Raw genomic sequence first — 13,124 nt, forward strand, 5'->3', positions numbered from 1 at the left:
TTTGTTAAGAACTGATTTTTTGCAGTATTGAATTAATTAGAATGTGTTTTCAACAGTTCATTCGAAAAAATCTTGATAACAAAATTCCACTTAATATTTTCCGTTACCTCGTTTGAGATTTACCTTTTAAGGATTTCTGCATTCCTTCCGCCATATTTAACAGGTCATTATAGCTTTCCACAATGTTATTTAGGCTCTTTAATTTGGTAGTGTCTTTCAACAAATTCATAACGTTAATGCCATCATTCAACTCAATAATATTTAGATTTCTAGCACTAATTTTGCCAAAAAATTCAATGGGCGTTTTGATAGTATTATCTCCATTAATTCGTAACTGAAAATATGAAAGAATATTAAATGATTGATTCGGTGTCGATCCAATCTTATTTTACCTGACTTTTAGCCAGTTCTCCTAAATCGATCCCATTGACTGATGCTTTAGATTTCAAAGTTTTAAACTGCGGCGCTATTCCAATAAATGTTTTTGCTCCTGCAATGGTTTGGGTCAAATTGGTCAGCATTACTGAATTCTTTGTGAAAATTTCATTGTTGACCTTGCCTCTGACGCTGAAATACGATTGATTTAGTGGTGAATTAAGAGCTGTGACAACGATGATTCACTAGCCACTAGCCAGGCATATTTCATATTAAACTAATGGTAAGCTTATAGAGAAATGAGGCAAGGAGTAAAAACTTATCAAAAATTATGCAAAAATTAAATATGATAGCCGTTTTATTTATTATACATAAACGTCTTCTTAACTTACTTACTTACAGGGTGTTTAGTTTTATCTAGCCAGCTATCAACTATAGTATTTTTGAAGGAACACCTCGTATTAGATTAAGATAAGGCAAAGGCAGAAAGTTTCCCACAGACTTGAAGAGTTGGAATGGCTTTGGTTCAGAGGCGATCCCCGCAATCAGTATTCCTCTTTTTTCTCTATTGGCAATTCCTGTTGCATATTATTGTATTTGTTCTCACATGTAAAATTCGTAGTTTTTTAATAATAAACTTTATTATTATTATTATTAAAAATGCTTACATTAGACCTCTATTATTGTATGTCATTGAAGTTGTCTTCCACTGCACAATTAAATTATGAAGTTTTTCAAAATAGTCTTGCTATGACAGTTTTCTCTTGTGTCAAAAAAAGAAAACAACTAAACTCCCTGTATACATAAAGGTAAATATATAAAAAGTTTAAGCGAACACAAGAAACTTTTATATTAAACTTTTTGAGACGCTCTTCCCATTTCTCAGATAATATAGTGGACCGTCTTATGTAGAACTTTGTTTTTTAATACTTAAAAATAAAAAAATGCATCATATAGTGGACCGTTTTATGTAGAACTTTGTTTTTTAATACTTAAAAATAAAAAAATGCAAAAATTACCTCAAGCCGTTCTTAAACGACGCATTACCCAATACTTTGTTGCCAGTAATTCTAAAGCTGCCGTCAGACAACACCGAATTGTTCAGCCAATGAATGATGTCCACGTTTTGAATTTTTACACCGTCTGACACATTCGAGAATTCAGTGACGACGTTCTCAACTAATTTACGACCGGTGACAATATTTTCCGTGTCGTATCTCATTACATCAAATTGCACATTCAAGCCGTTTACAAGATAATTCGTAACATTTTCAATGGCTGGAAGAGAAATTATAATGGATGAGAAGTAGGACATAGCTATGTGGTATATGAAAAAACCAAAACCACCAAATTGCTGCGTGTTTTTGGTGGGCAACATTTGGCGTTACTCTAAAAGGTATTGTTACGTTGTGTAAACCGACCAAAAATTGTTCAGGTTCGTCATACAGGACGAATTAAACTACCCGAACAAATAACATAGTCATGAACTATATACACATTACTACTTATATTTGCGTGCTGCCCGGTTTCACATTTCGACTGACTGAAAATTAACAGATCCTTTTGCTACTCTGTTATGTCCCAAGCCTAGATAAATGTGCAAAAAATGTTAGTTTTTAAAATATACGAGGTGTGTTCAAAAAATAAGATGACTATTGTAATTGGGTAGTCTACGTACATTCGATGTGCGATATCCTTTTTTTGTTAAAAAGGTCATAGCTTTTGACGAATCATAGGTATATGGTTGTGGCATCGAAACCAAAGCCTAGTTGTCCCAATGGAAGAACCCAGAATCACCAAGACCGAAAAAAGCACGTCAAGTTCGATCAAATGTCAAGGTTTGCTTAATGTTTTCTTTGATTATGGTAGCGTAGTACATCAAGAGTTCTTACCAGAAGGTCGTGCGGTCAATACCTTGAAGTTATGAGCTGTTTGCGAGAAGTAATATGAAGAAAACTTCCGGAAATGTGGGAAAACAATTTATGGATTTTGCATCACGATAATGCACCTACTCACTCATCGTTGCTTGGGTCTAATTTTTTGGCCAAAAACAAAACCACAATCATGCCTCAGCTACCATATTCACCCGATATGGCCCCCTGCGACATTTTCCTGTTCTCAAAACTCAAGAAACCCATGAAAGGAAAGAGGTTTGGAACGATTGAGGAGATAAGGAAAACATCGCTGGAAGAATTCAAGGTTATATTAGAAAGTACTTACCAGAAGTGCCTTGAGGATTGGAAAAAACGTTGGCACAAGTGTATATCTGGAGGAATTACTTTGAAGGAGACAACATTAATTTTGAGAAATAAATACATAAATACTTTTTGATAAAACTTAAAAGTCACATTACTTTCTGAACACACCTCGTATATAAGAAAACAAAATATCGATTCTCTTCACACATGGTGATATATAAAACCACGATAAAAATGAAACTCACGTTCTTATCATGTAATTTTCATGTTTTTTGATATAAATTACCCGATCAGCAAGCAGTTTACATACCGATCACATCGCATTCCTCCAAATATACGACGCTTTCAAACACCTGATCAACATGATCTAAAAGAATATTTGCAATCGCGTCTCTCAAGTGGACATTGTTGATGGTGCCCTCGAGAAATATTTCCGGAGTAGAAACGTTTCCACTAAAAACCACGTCATTTTCAAACACGAGATTGGACAAGATTGTCTGTTCTTTGGATAGGCTTAAGTAGTTCTTCGCCAAGAGATTAATTGCAATATCGTCGACAAGGCCCTAAAAATTCAATTGCTTGACAAACCCCTTCGACTCAAATAAATATTTTTTTACTGTAACATTAATAGTATTCCGAAAGGTCGTATTGTCGAAATTCAAATTTCCTTTAAGTTCACCCGCTTCATCCGAAAACCAAATTTTGTCTGCTAAATCATCGATAGAGTAGCCGTTTATGCGGTTAATCTGTTGACCTTTTACGATAACAATATTGCCTAAAAAAATATTTTATTTCTTATACACGGGTTATTCTCAGCCAAACTTTTATTGTAAAACGTTAACTTTGCGTTGAATTTGCGGTTTCCCAGAAGTTAAGAAGAATTTAAAATAATTTAGAATTACATTCCAGAATCTTTGTTTTGGGATTTCGAAGGCTTTTCAATGCATTTAATTCGATTATTATTATTATTATTATTTTTTTATTATTTTTTTTTTTTCACGTTTTCAACGGTAAGTAATAATGTTGTCGGCCTGGTTGGGCAAGACAGCATTCTTTTTCTTCTCTACTCTTCTATATTTAATACCCTCCTCATTATGTTGCAGGTTGCAAGTATGGCCGCTTTTTGCATCTCAAGATAGTATTTTTCGGGAATCTGCAGTTGTTTTAGGCCATCAAGGGTCTTCTGCGGGATTTCTCCTGTGGCTCCTATAATCAATGGTACTGTGCGAATTCCTGAGACGTTCCATATTCTTCGTAATTCGTTTGATAGAGGTATGTATTTTTCCAGCTTTTCAGTGTGCTTCCTTTCCAGATTGGCAGGCGCAGGGACGGCAACATCTATCAGCGTGAGCGCATTATTATCTTTGTCCAGCAGGCAGATGTCAGGTCTATTATGTTGCATAGTTTGATCAGTCAGCATAGTCTTATCCCAGTAGATTTTTGCTCTATCATTCTCCGTTACTGGATCCGGTCGGTACTGGTAGTATGGAGCTTCATGTTTTTTTTATTCCGGCAATTTTGCAGAGCTCTCGATGGACAATTTTCGCAACATCATTATGTCTAGCAGTGTAGTATGTAGGAGCTAGGATTTTACACCCACTTATAATATGTTCAATGTTTTCATTGCCTTCCCCACACATCCTGCAGCAGGATCTTTCTATCTGTGGATCTTTCACAACATATTTCAAATGTGATCTTGTTGGTAGTATTTGATCTTGGATGGCACATAAAAACCCTTCTGTTTCAGGGAAAATATTCCCATGTAAAAGCCATCCCAGTGACGCCCGTTTATTAATATTTTCTGATTGCAGCATAAATGGATATCTGCCATGCAATTCCTTGCTCATCCATTTTTGGGTCTGATTTGCCACATTATATTCAGGGTCAATTTCAAAGTGTATGCTGCTTAGATTAAGGGGGGTAAGGGATTTGTCGCATTTGTTTATAGCATCGTGAAGGGCCGATGTCATTGCGGTTTTAGTAAAGAACTCTCGAAGGCTTTTAATCTGAGTTCTGTGTAGTAGTCGTAGATCAGTGATTCCTCTACCTCCCTGCCTTCTTGGCAGGTGGAAGCGCTCTTTACTCGATTTTGGGTGGTGGGCCCTGAATCTTGTATACATGGTTCTAATGGTCCTATTTGCATCTTCAAGGTGGTGGTCCATTTAATGACTCCAAAGCTATGTGCGACAACAGGTATTGCTAAGCTGTTTGTAGCAGTTATTTTGTTCCTTGCCGATAGGGATGTTTTCAATATCTTTTTTAGTCTCTCCTTCATGGTGTTAATCAATTGATGTTTAACTTCTTTTTTGTCTATTCCCTGTGATTGCAGAAAGCCCAGATATTTGTAGGATTCATTTCTGTCCATTGGTAGAATCGCGCCTCCGCCTGATCTCTGCAGAAGTTGGAAATCCTGGCCTTGGCTCCATTTGCCTTTGACAACAGAGTTGGTCTTGCATTTATCAAGGCCAAAACTCATCCCAATATCATTTGAGAATTCCTCTACTGTTCGTAGGAGCCTTTTCAATCCATTGTTGGTTTCTGAGTATAATTTTATGTCATCCATGTAGGCTAGGTGGCTTATTTCTTGGTTCGTATTGGGTATCTTATAACCGCTTCGCTTGCTCTTTATAGCCGTGGATAGTGGGTTTAGTGCTATGCAAAACCACAGGGCGCTTAAGGCGTCGCCTTGGAATATACCCCTTCTTATTTTTATATTTATAGGCTTGAACACTGGGCATTTGGAGCTGATAGTAACGTTGGTTTCCCACATCCTCATCATGCTAGTAAGTAGGTTTATAATGAGCGGATTGATTTTATATAATGAAAGACATTCGATTAGCCAGGAGTGCGGGACGCTGTCGAAAGCTTTCTCGTAGTCCACGTAAGCTGTATAGATGTTTCGTTTGTTTACTTTTGCGTCTTCGATAGTAACTGAATCTATGATTAGCTGCTCTTTGTACCCTTGCGCGTGTTTTCTACAGCCTTTTTGCTCCTCTGCAAGGAGGTTGTGCTCAGAGATGTGTTGATAGATTTTTTCGGATAGAATACCGCTGAAGAGTTTGTATAATGTCGGTAGACAGGTTATCGGCCTATACTTTGCAGGATCATCCTGTGGGGGATCAGATTTCGGCAGAAGGTAAGTTGTCCCTTTTGCAAGAAAATTTGGGAATGTCTGTGGATCAACCAGGATTTCTTGAAAGAGTTGAGCCATCTTAGCGTGTGTTGCAACGAATTTTTTATACCAATAGTTCTGCACTCCGTCCGGACCCGGTGCCTTCCAGTTCTGTGATTTTGAGAGTGTCTGTTTAATGTCGTATACTGTAATTGTCGGAGGTAGCATCATGGGTATCTTCTCGGTTTTCTTCTTCTCCATTGCGATCCATCCAGCATTATGCTTGTGATTTCGTGGGTTATCCCAAACGTTGCTCCAGAAGTTCTTTACAGCTGCTTCATTAGGGTATTGTGCGTCGTTTGTTTTTTCTTGTGAGCCATTTAGTAAGTTGCGGTAGAAGACTCGTTGGTTTCTCGTAAACAATTGATTATCTCTTCTGCGATTATAAGATATACGGTATTTTCGGAGACGATATGCATATATTTGGAGTTTTTGTTTCAAAAGATCTAGTATCTCAGTGGCAGTGGGGTTAGATAGACTGGTATATCTATTGATAATGTCACGGCTTTTCCTTTCGACTTTTGCAGTTGCTCGTTGTTCGCTGGCGTATTGTGTCAGTACTCCAATTTCTTTACGTAGTTTATCTATTTTCATGCTAATCCTAGAATCCCACTTTGGTTTCTTTTTCTGTTTTCGGATCTTTTGCTCGTGGATCTCTAATGTTGTAATTGCTGCAGCATATACAAGATCGTGTAGCTGCGCTAAGCTCCTACACTGCTCAATTCGTCTAGTTAGTGCGTTGTTGATAATCTTTAAAACAGAAGTAATCTTGTTGTTTGCTTTTAATCTGGGAATTTTTGGTCTCAAATTCGGGTCTATTCCCCGAAACAGAGTGATGTTCCCCTGTAGTTGGTCGTCCGCCTGTCGCTCATCATCAGGTAGCATTATCAAGATCTGGTTTTGTGTGTCTTGGGTTTCCTCTGTTTGTGCAACGATTTGGTGTCCTAAGCTGGCAGCTACTTCATTGCGAATACGTCGAGTAACGTCTGGTGGCAGTCTATTTTTTGTAAATAGTTCTCTTCGTTGGCACATAATATTCATCACTGTTTTACCGGATTATTATTATTATTATTATTATTATTATTATTATTATTATTATTATCATTATTATTATTATTATTATTATTATTTATTTTGCTATGATATAGTGATAAGTATTTAGATTCTAAACTTTCCAGCTCACAGTCATAAATTACATCTATTAATCGTACCCATTTTTTCACAAAGAATTATAATTAATATTTGGTTAAGTAATTTAACCTTCTCCATTTTGTATTATAGATAGTTTAGAAAAATATTCGTTAGTTTAGTCAGTTAGTTTTAACCAATATTTTTTAATTACTTAAACACATCTTCCGTATTATTTAATACTGGAAACTGTATAAGACATACTACCTACCATTAACATATAAGCTTCTAATATTACTATCTTGCTGCCAAACATCACACAAGGTAGCGAAGTTCAATTTTTTAGACACACTTTCTATACTAAGAGTATTTTCAACGAACACGTCTTGCTCAAATGTCTTATCAGCCAGCGTTACAGGAGTGGTCGAGTTTTGTTCGAAAATGTTAGTTATATCCAAATTGTCAACATTTCCTTCCACAAGAAGATCATTTTCAATGATTACATCTTTACCTAAAGTGAAATAATCGATCATAGCACAAAACAAAAAGTAAGACACTCACCAAAAACGGCATTCTTAAAATGGAAACTCTCGTCAATTTTAACGGTATCGTGATAGATTCGTGTGATATTTACTCCACTTATCTCGTTATCCTGTATAGTGACTTCTCCATCTACGAAAACATTGTCGTACCTCATGTCTTCGTTGATTACGCAATCGCTTTCGTCCATTTTCGCGATATGTTCAAACTGATCATCTCGCAGACCATTACATAACCCTTCGAAATTGATATTGCTAATTTCGATATCTTTATAAAAACTCACAGGTCCGTCGATATCAATTTTCTTCTCGGAAATGGCTTTCAACATACGTCCAATACATTGCTCGAAGTTGTAACTCAATTCTTTTATATGTAAAGTATCGAAACGCTTTTCTCCAAAGACTTTAAAATTGGTTCCTTTACGAGTGATATCATTTATTGAACGCAAAAGATCGAACTGATTATTGATCGAACCCTTAATTTCGGTATTGTTGGCTTGAAGCAAGTTCAACGACAAATTGCCGGATATGGTTTTGTGAGTTATTTCACGTTGAGAGTGCTTCGCTAAGTTTTTCCACGGATTTGAACCAAAGTTGAGCACGTTTGACTCCGTACTGGAATTAAATGTTACTAAATAATAAACTCAACATATTTTACAATTAATTTAAATATTGGAGATTTAATTTGAAAGCTACCAAAAACGGGTTTGCCCTATTAAAAATCGATATCTTTTATTGATTTTGATAATAAGAAATTGTCAGTTAAATATTCAAATTAAAAGAGAATAATGTTTAATAAGAAAATACTGCAAATAATGAAGTTAGTGGAGCTGCTCGAGTGTAATTGACTACTTGTTTGTTACTTTCTAGTCCTAAATTTAAGTTCTAATGCCTTTTTCCATTGAATAAAAAGAAAATTTATTGCTATATTATTGAAAAAAGAAGTATCCAAATTAAATGTTGAGAGCTAGTTAATGTCAATTAATTTTAGTTAGTCAAATGATAAATTTTCGTTTTAATAGTCAATAAATAATGAAATTGTCATGGAGCCTTACTTATGTATGAATTAACGAATCCCTTAATAAGTAAAATAATAATTGCATTTTTCTGAGGGCTTTTTTAACTGTTAATATCTAGTTTGGTTGGCTTTAGGTGACTCCGGATAAGACCCGCTATCAGCTTTTTTTTTATATCCCTTTTTGAAACTGGGGAGAATAAAAGCGGCCGTAGTTCGCCATGATTACGTCAAAATTATACACCATTCGAATGCAAATTTTCAATACCTAACTTACATAAAATTCAACAAAATCAATAAAAAAATCAAGATTTTACTATGATGAAAGGAAATTATAACATAATATTCCTTCAATACCCACCCATTTTCTGCTGCTACCAGAGGTATCTCCATCTCAGCATTAATATCCTGATCTCCAGTTATTTTCAGTGCATTTTTTTCAAGCACAGTGGTGTCAACATCGTTCATAATCTCGACTATCACGACACCATTGAGTTTTAGATCGTTTACAAAGCGTTTCCTACCCCGTATGACTTGAGACACGTTAGATTCTCTCAACAACCAATCCCGGGGATCGATTCCATTCACGCGTTCTGCAAACGTTTGATCTAAACAGACGCCTTCGGTAAAGTTTAAAGTGATGTTTATTAGTTTATCCTGAAACACAATTTACGCAATAGATATGTATGTATGTATGCTGAATGAAATGAAATAGTACCGCACACAAATATTCACCTACAAAGTTCCTTAAAGCCTTTGCAGAGACGGGTAAAACCAAGAATAGTAAGGTGGGTGGGTAAGGGTAGTCACTTTTTCAATTGAATTTTTAAACCATTAAAAATACAAGGTCGGTTATATGGAACAAAAAGGCAACAAAATTAAAAACTAAGAAATATTAAAAAAAAAAACAAATTCTTTGACTTTAGTATTTCCTTCGTAGCATAAAAGTTAATAATTAACATATATTAATTTGAGTTATTAGAAATAGATTCTTAATAAAAAACTAAATTAATTTCATAGTTAAGAGTTAGTGTCGAATTTTTACGAAAAAGAGAAAATCAATTTAGGAATTTACTCAATTTTGAGATTAGAGAAAACTATGCCGTTTAGTTAATGAAATTATTTATATATTAATAATTTTAGTTAAACAGTAGTTTAATTAAAATAAATTTCAATGGCTTACTTAGTACTGAAAACGAATTTTATCATCAGGAAAGTATATTAAATAGACACAAAATATAATGGAATTCTGTTTCAAAAATTCATATGGTGTGGCTTTTCTTAATTTAAGATTGTTCCGTGTATTTGTTTAAACGCTGGCAAGAGTTAATTAATTTAATTTAAACTTTTTCTTTTAAATCCTTATAATAATCTCTCTAGCGTCTAAAGCGTCACTTCTGCCAAAAGATATATATGTGAATATATATTTCTTTTATTATCACTTACGAGCATACCGCATGCAATATTTTGTTACAGCATTATATTCTACTTTTTCAAAGATACATCACAACCTGACAATTGTATTAAAAATGGCGGGCTGTATTGGCAATTTTCAAATAAGTCAAGCTATCTAAACAATACACAAAACAAAAAGAAAGAAATTTTTCATATTAAATTTAAAAAATGAAATAACCATCTACACTAAGTATCTCCGTTTAATTGAGAGGGAAGATGTTATTTTATGCCTAACAGCAGTTCCCTAACCAAGAGTTGAAAAGTTCAGTGTTAAGGCTGGATATCAGGCAGCATGTTATTAAAAATATGTTACCATAATTAGAAAACACATTGAAATCGATATATTTACTTTTTGCTTGTTACTGCTTGTTACTTTCGAAAAATCTATGAAATCGATTCTTTCCGAAAATATACGCGCTCCTCACTAAACTGGAGATCTTGATAAAGGTGCATCGTACAGCGTAGCCGTTGGTACAGATGGAATCAGCATCGAAAAAAGACATTTTTAATTTTTGTCTGTCCGTTCTCTGTTCTCCGTTTCTCCGTTCTCTGTTCTAGGGTATTTCGACGATAACTTCCGAACGATTTGAGCTACACGCTTCAAATTTTGCTCCTTTTTAACCGCCCACGAGGTGCATTAGATATATAAAAATGGCTGCGTTCACGCTTCGGAGTACATCTTTTTTTTTCGATTTTCGACTGTTTTTTGGACGCTGCTATGAAACACGATAAGTGTCCGAAATTTGAAGTTATTGACTACAGGGTTTTTAAATTATAGGTAAAAATCTAAAAGACATTGAAAATTATTGTTTTCCAGAGTAAATTATTAACTGCAAATCAAAAATTGTAAAAAGTATGGCTCGAATATGGTTAGAACAGTGTCATAGCCCGCATCAAGAGCTACAATTTTGGTATTTGGGGTTTTCGTCTATCGCATACGCTGCTCGAGATATTTCAAAAAATCCATATGAAAATCACTATTCCGGTGGCAGACTAGACGCGATGACGACATTGATTATTACGATGCACTGCATGAAGTCAGAAAAATCTTATTTTCTTGAAAAGTATTTACTATTTTAGAAAAATTCTTGGACTATTAGATTTTGAAGATCCAGGGCTATAACCTCCATTCCCGACATTTCTTCAAATATGTACAGGATGTGTCGATTATGGTAAAAAAAATCTAAAAGACCCTGAAAATTGCCACTTTCATGGAAAAAAATATTAGCCGTAATTGAAAAACTATAAAATATGGGATAATTTGGTTTAAACAGTCTCGAATATTGTGTCGAAAGAGAGAGCTTCAAGTTTCGTCTATAATACAGAGTGCGCGAGATACTTGGAATAATGTAATTGGAAATTGTTATTACTTGTACAATTTTTTATATTTATCGAAGTTTGTTGTGACTTTGAACTTGAACGGCGATAAGTAAAAAACGCTTTATACAGGGTGTATGCACAATAAAATTACATCGATTTTGCGAAAGTTCCATAGTGGCCGGCGGGAACACGATAGAAAAACGATGCGTCCCTGTACCACAAGAAACCGCAAAGCTCTTCCTTTGAAAAAAAAAAGCTGCTTCGCGCTAGGCGCTACCAACTTACTCCGCCCAGCGACGATTTTTCGAAAGCAATCTTGTTATCCTTGTGGATTACCTAGGTAACTTGATTTATTAGAAATTTATTAGAAAATTAGTATCTTCTTTGACCTGAAGTTTTTCAAAACTATCTTTTAAAAATTGAACTGAGGTGGTTTTACTTGATGAAAATCCATTTATCAAAATAAATAAGAACTAAAAGTTCAGATTTTCACGAAATTATATATCCTTAAAAGTGACAAATTGACGCCTTGGCTAATAAATTCGGGTAAAGCACCACCCTTACTGAAAAGCACGATGTATATTTGGCCATTCGTGAAAATAACAAAACATCCTCATGAATAGTATCATCTTACCGTTATCTTTACAGCACTTTCAAAAGCCTCTACCACAGACCGTTCCGTTTTTATCGCAGTCAGATCATTTGCCTGCAAAATCCCTTTGATTTTCGCTCCTCCGATAATTTCAAGATCATCGTCGATAACGTGATCACCTGCATCCATAATCAAAGGACTCTTATTTAAGAAACGATCATTTTTTATTTTACTGCGCAGTAAAATAGGATTGGCAATCAGTAAATTTTCAATCGAAACTGCGCCCCGAATATATTGGCGTTGATTCGAATCCTTTAGCAGGATTTCGAGCTCGCCGTTGTCGTTGACGGGTATGTCATTTAGCGAATTCAGCACTTCCAGTTTATTTACTTTTAGTTCTATAAGAGAAAAGCTAAGTCAACACAAAGAAAAATTTGTTTAGATTGATAACTGTGCATCTGAATTTAATTTACCGTGTTCAAAGTTTACGTCCTGGTTGATTACGTATTCTTCGCCGTTTATCAGAACCATATCTTCCGGAAACTTTTGAGAAGAAATTCGGCCGTTCACAGTGAGCTCTTCCGTCGTAAGCAAGTCGAAATACCACGTTTTTTCAATACGCTGATCTCCAACTTTTTTTAACGTCTGATCCCTCAATATTTCGAGGCTCACTTCATTCATTAACCCACCGATGTCAACATTATTTGCGACCACTTCGTCCAATTCTTTAAGTTTGGAACGGGTCTCATTAAATCGGCTTGATATATCGGCAAAGCGTAATTTATTCAAATACTGGCATTTTAAACTAAGAATAGCAACGTCGTTAGTATTGAGATTAAATAGTTCTTGATCGCCTTCGCTAAGAAGTATATTGGACATATTAATGCTGAAGTTGTTGATGTTATCTAAAATGTTTACGTCATTTTGAAAAGTGACGAAACCGCCGACTTTCAAATTTCGCAAATCGAGATCGTCGTTTGCACGAATGAATTCGGATTCCGATTTATTGTTAATTAATTTTGATCGAAACTCGTTCTCAACAAGTAAGAAGTCGAAAGTTAGGGGTGCATTAATTTCAAAACCATCTTTGATGCTTAGAATGCTGTCGACAACACCGCCGGCACTTTCATCGTTAATATATTCGGTATGCAGTGAATTTATAATGGCAGATCTGTTGAAAACAATCGTGTCTACGGCTTTTTTGAATTTAAAATCGCCATTTTCAGAGGACGAAAAGCCGATGCTTTGTTCCAGGTTTGTAAGAGTTTCATTTAAGTTTTTAAGCTCGGCGATTATCTGATCTACTGCATCTTCTTCTAAATTTATTTCC

General features: G+C 35.1%; 1 protein-coding gene across 1 annotated transcript in view; it reads right to left on the reverse strand.

Moving 5' to 3' along the window:
- The window catches only part of LOC132704368 (uncharacterized), a 31,786-nt gene that overhangs the window by 5,216 nt on the left and 13,446 nt on the right, over positions 1-13,124 (reverse strand). Inside the window, exons 13-22 of the mRNA XM_060674329.1 lie at positions 12,268-13,123; positions 11,837-12,192; positions 8,789-9,084; positions 7,435-8,027; positions 7,145-7,384; positions 3,191-3,348; positions 2,884-3,136; positions 1,395-1,653; positions 393-567; positions 124-334 (exon numbers count right to left, since the gene is read on the reverse strand). Coding sequence (XP_060530312.1) covers positions 124-334; positions 393-567; positions 1,395-1,653; positions 2,884-3,136; positions 3,191-3,348; positions 7,145-7,384; positions 7,435-8,027; positions 8,789-9,084; positions 11,837-12,192; positions 12,268-13,123 — 3,397 coding nt within the window. The remainder of the gene's footprint in view (positions 1-123; positions 335-392; positions 568-1,394; positions 1,654-2,883; positions 3,137-3,190; positions 3,349-7,144; positions 7,385-7,434; positions 8,028-8,788; positions 9,085-11,836; positions 12,193-12,267; position 13,124) is intronic.

This window comes from Cylas formicarius, unplaced genomic scaffold (genome assembly GCF_029955315.1).
Source record: "Cylas formicarius isolate icCylForm1 unplaced genomic scaffold, icCylForm1.1 PGA_scaffold_7__23_contigs__length_41026272, whole genome shotgun sequence".
NCBI lineage: Eukaryota > Metazoa > Arthropoda > Insecta > Coleoptera > Brentidae > Cylas > Cylas formicarius.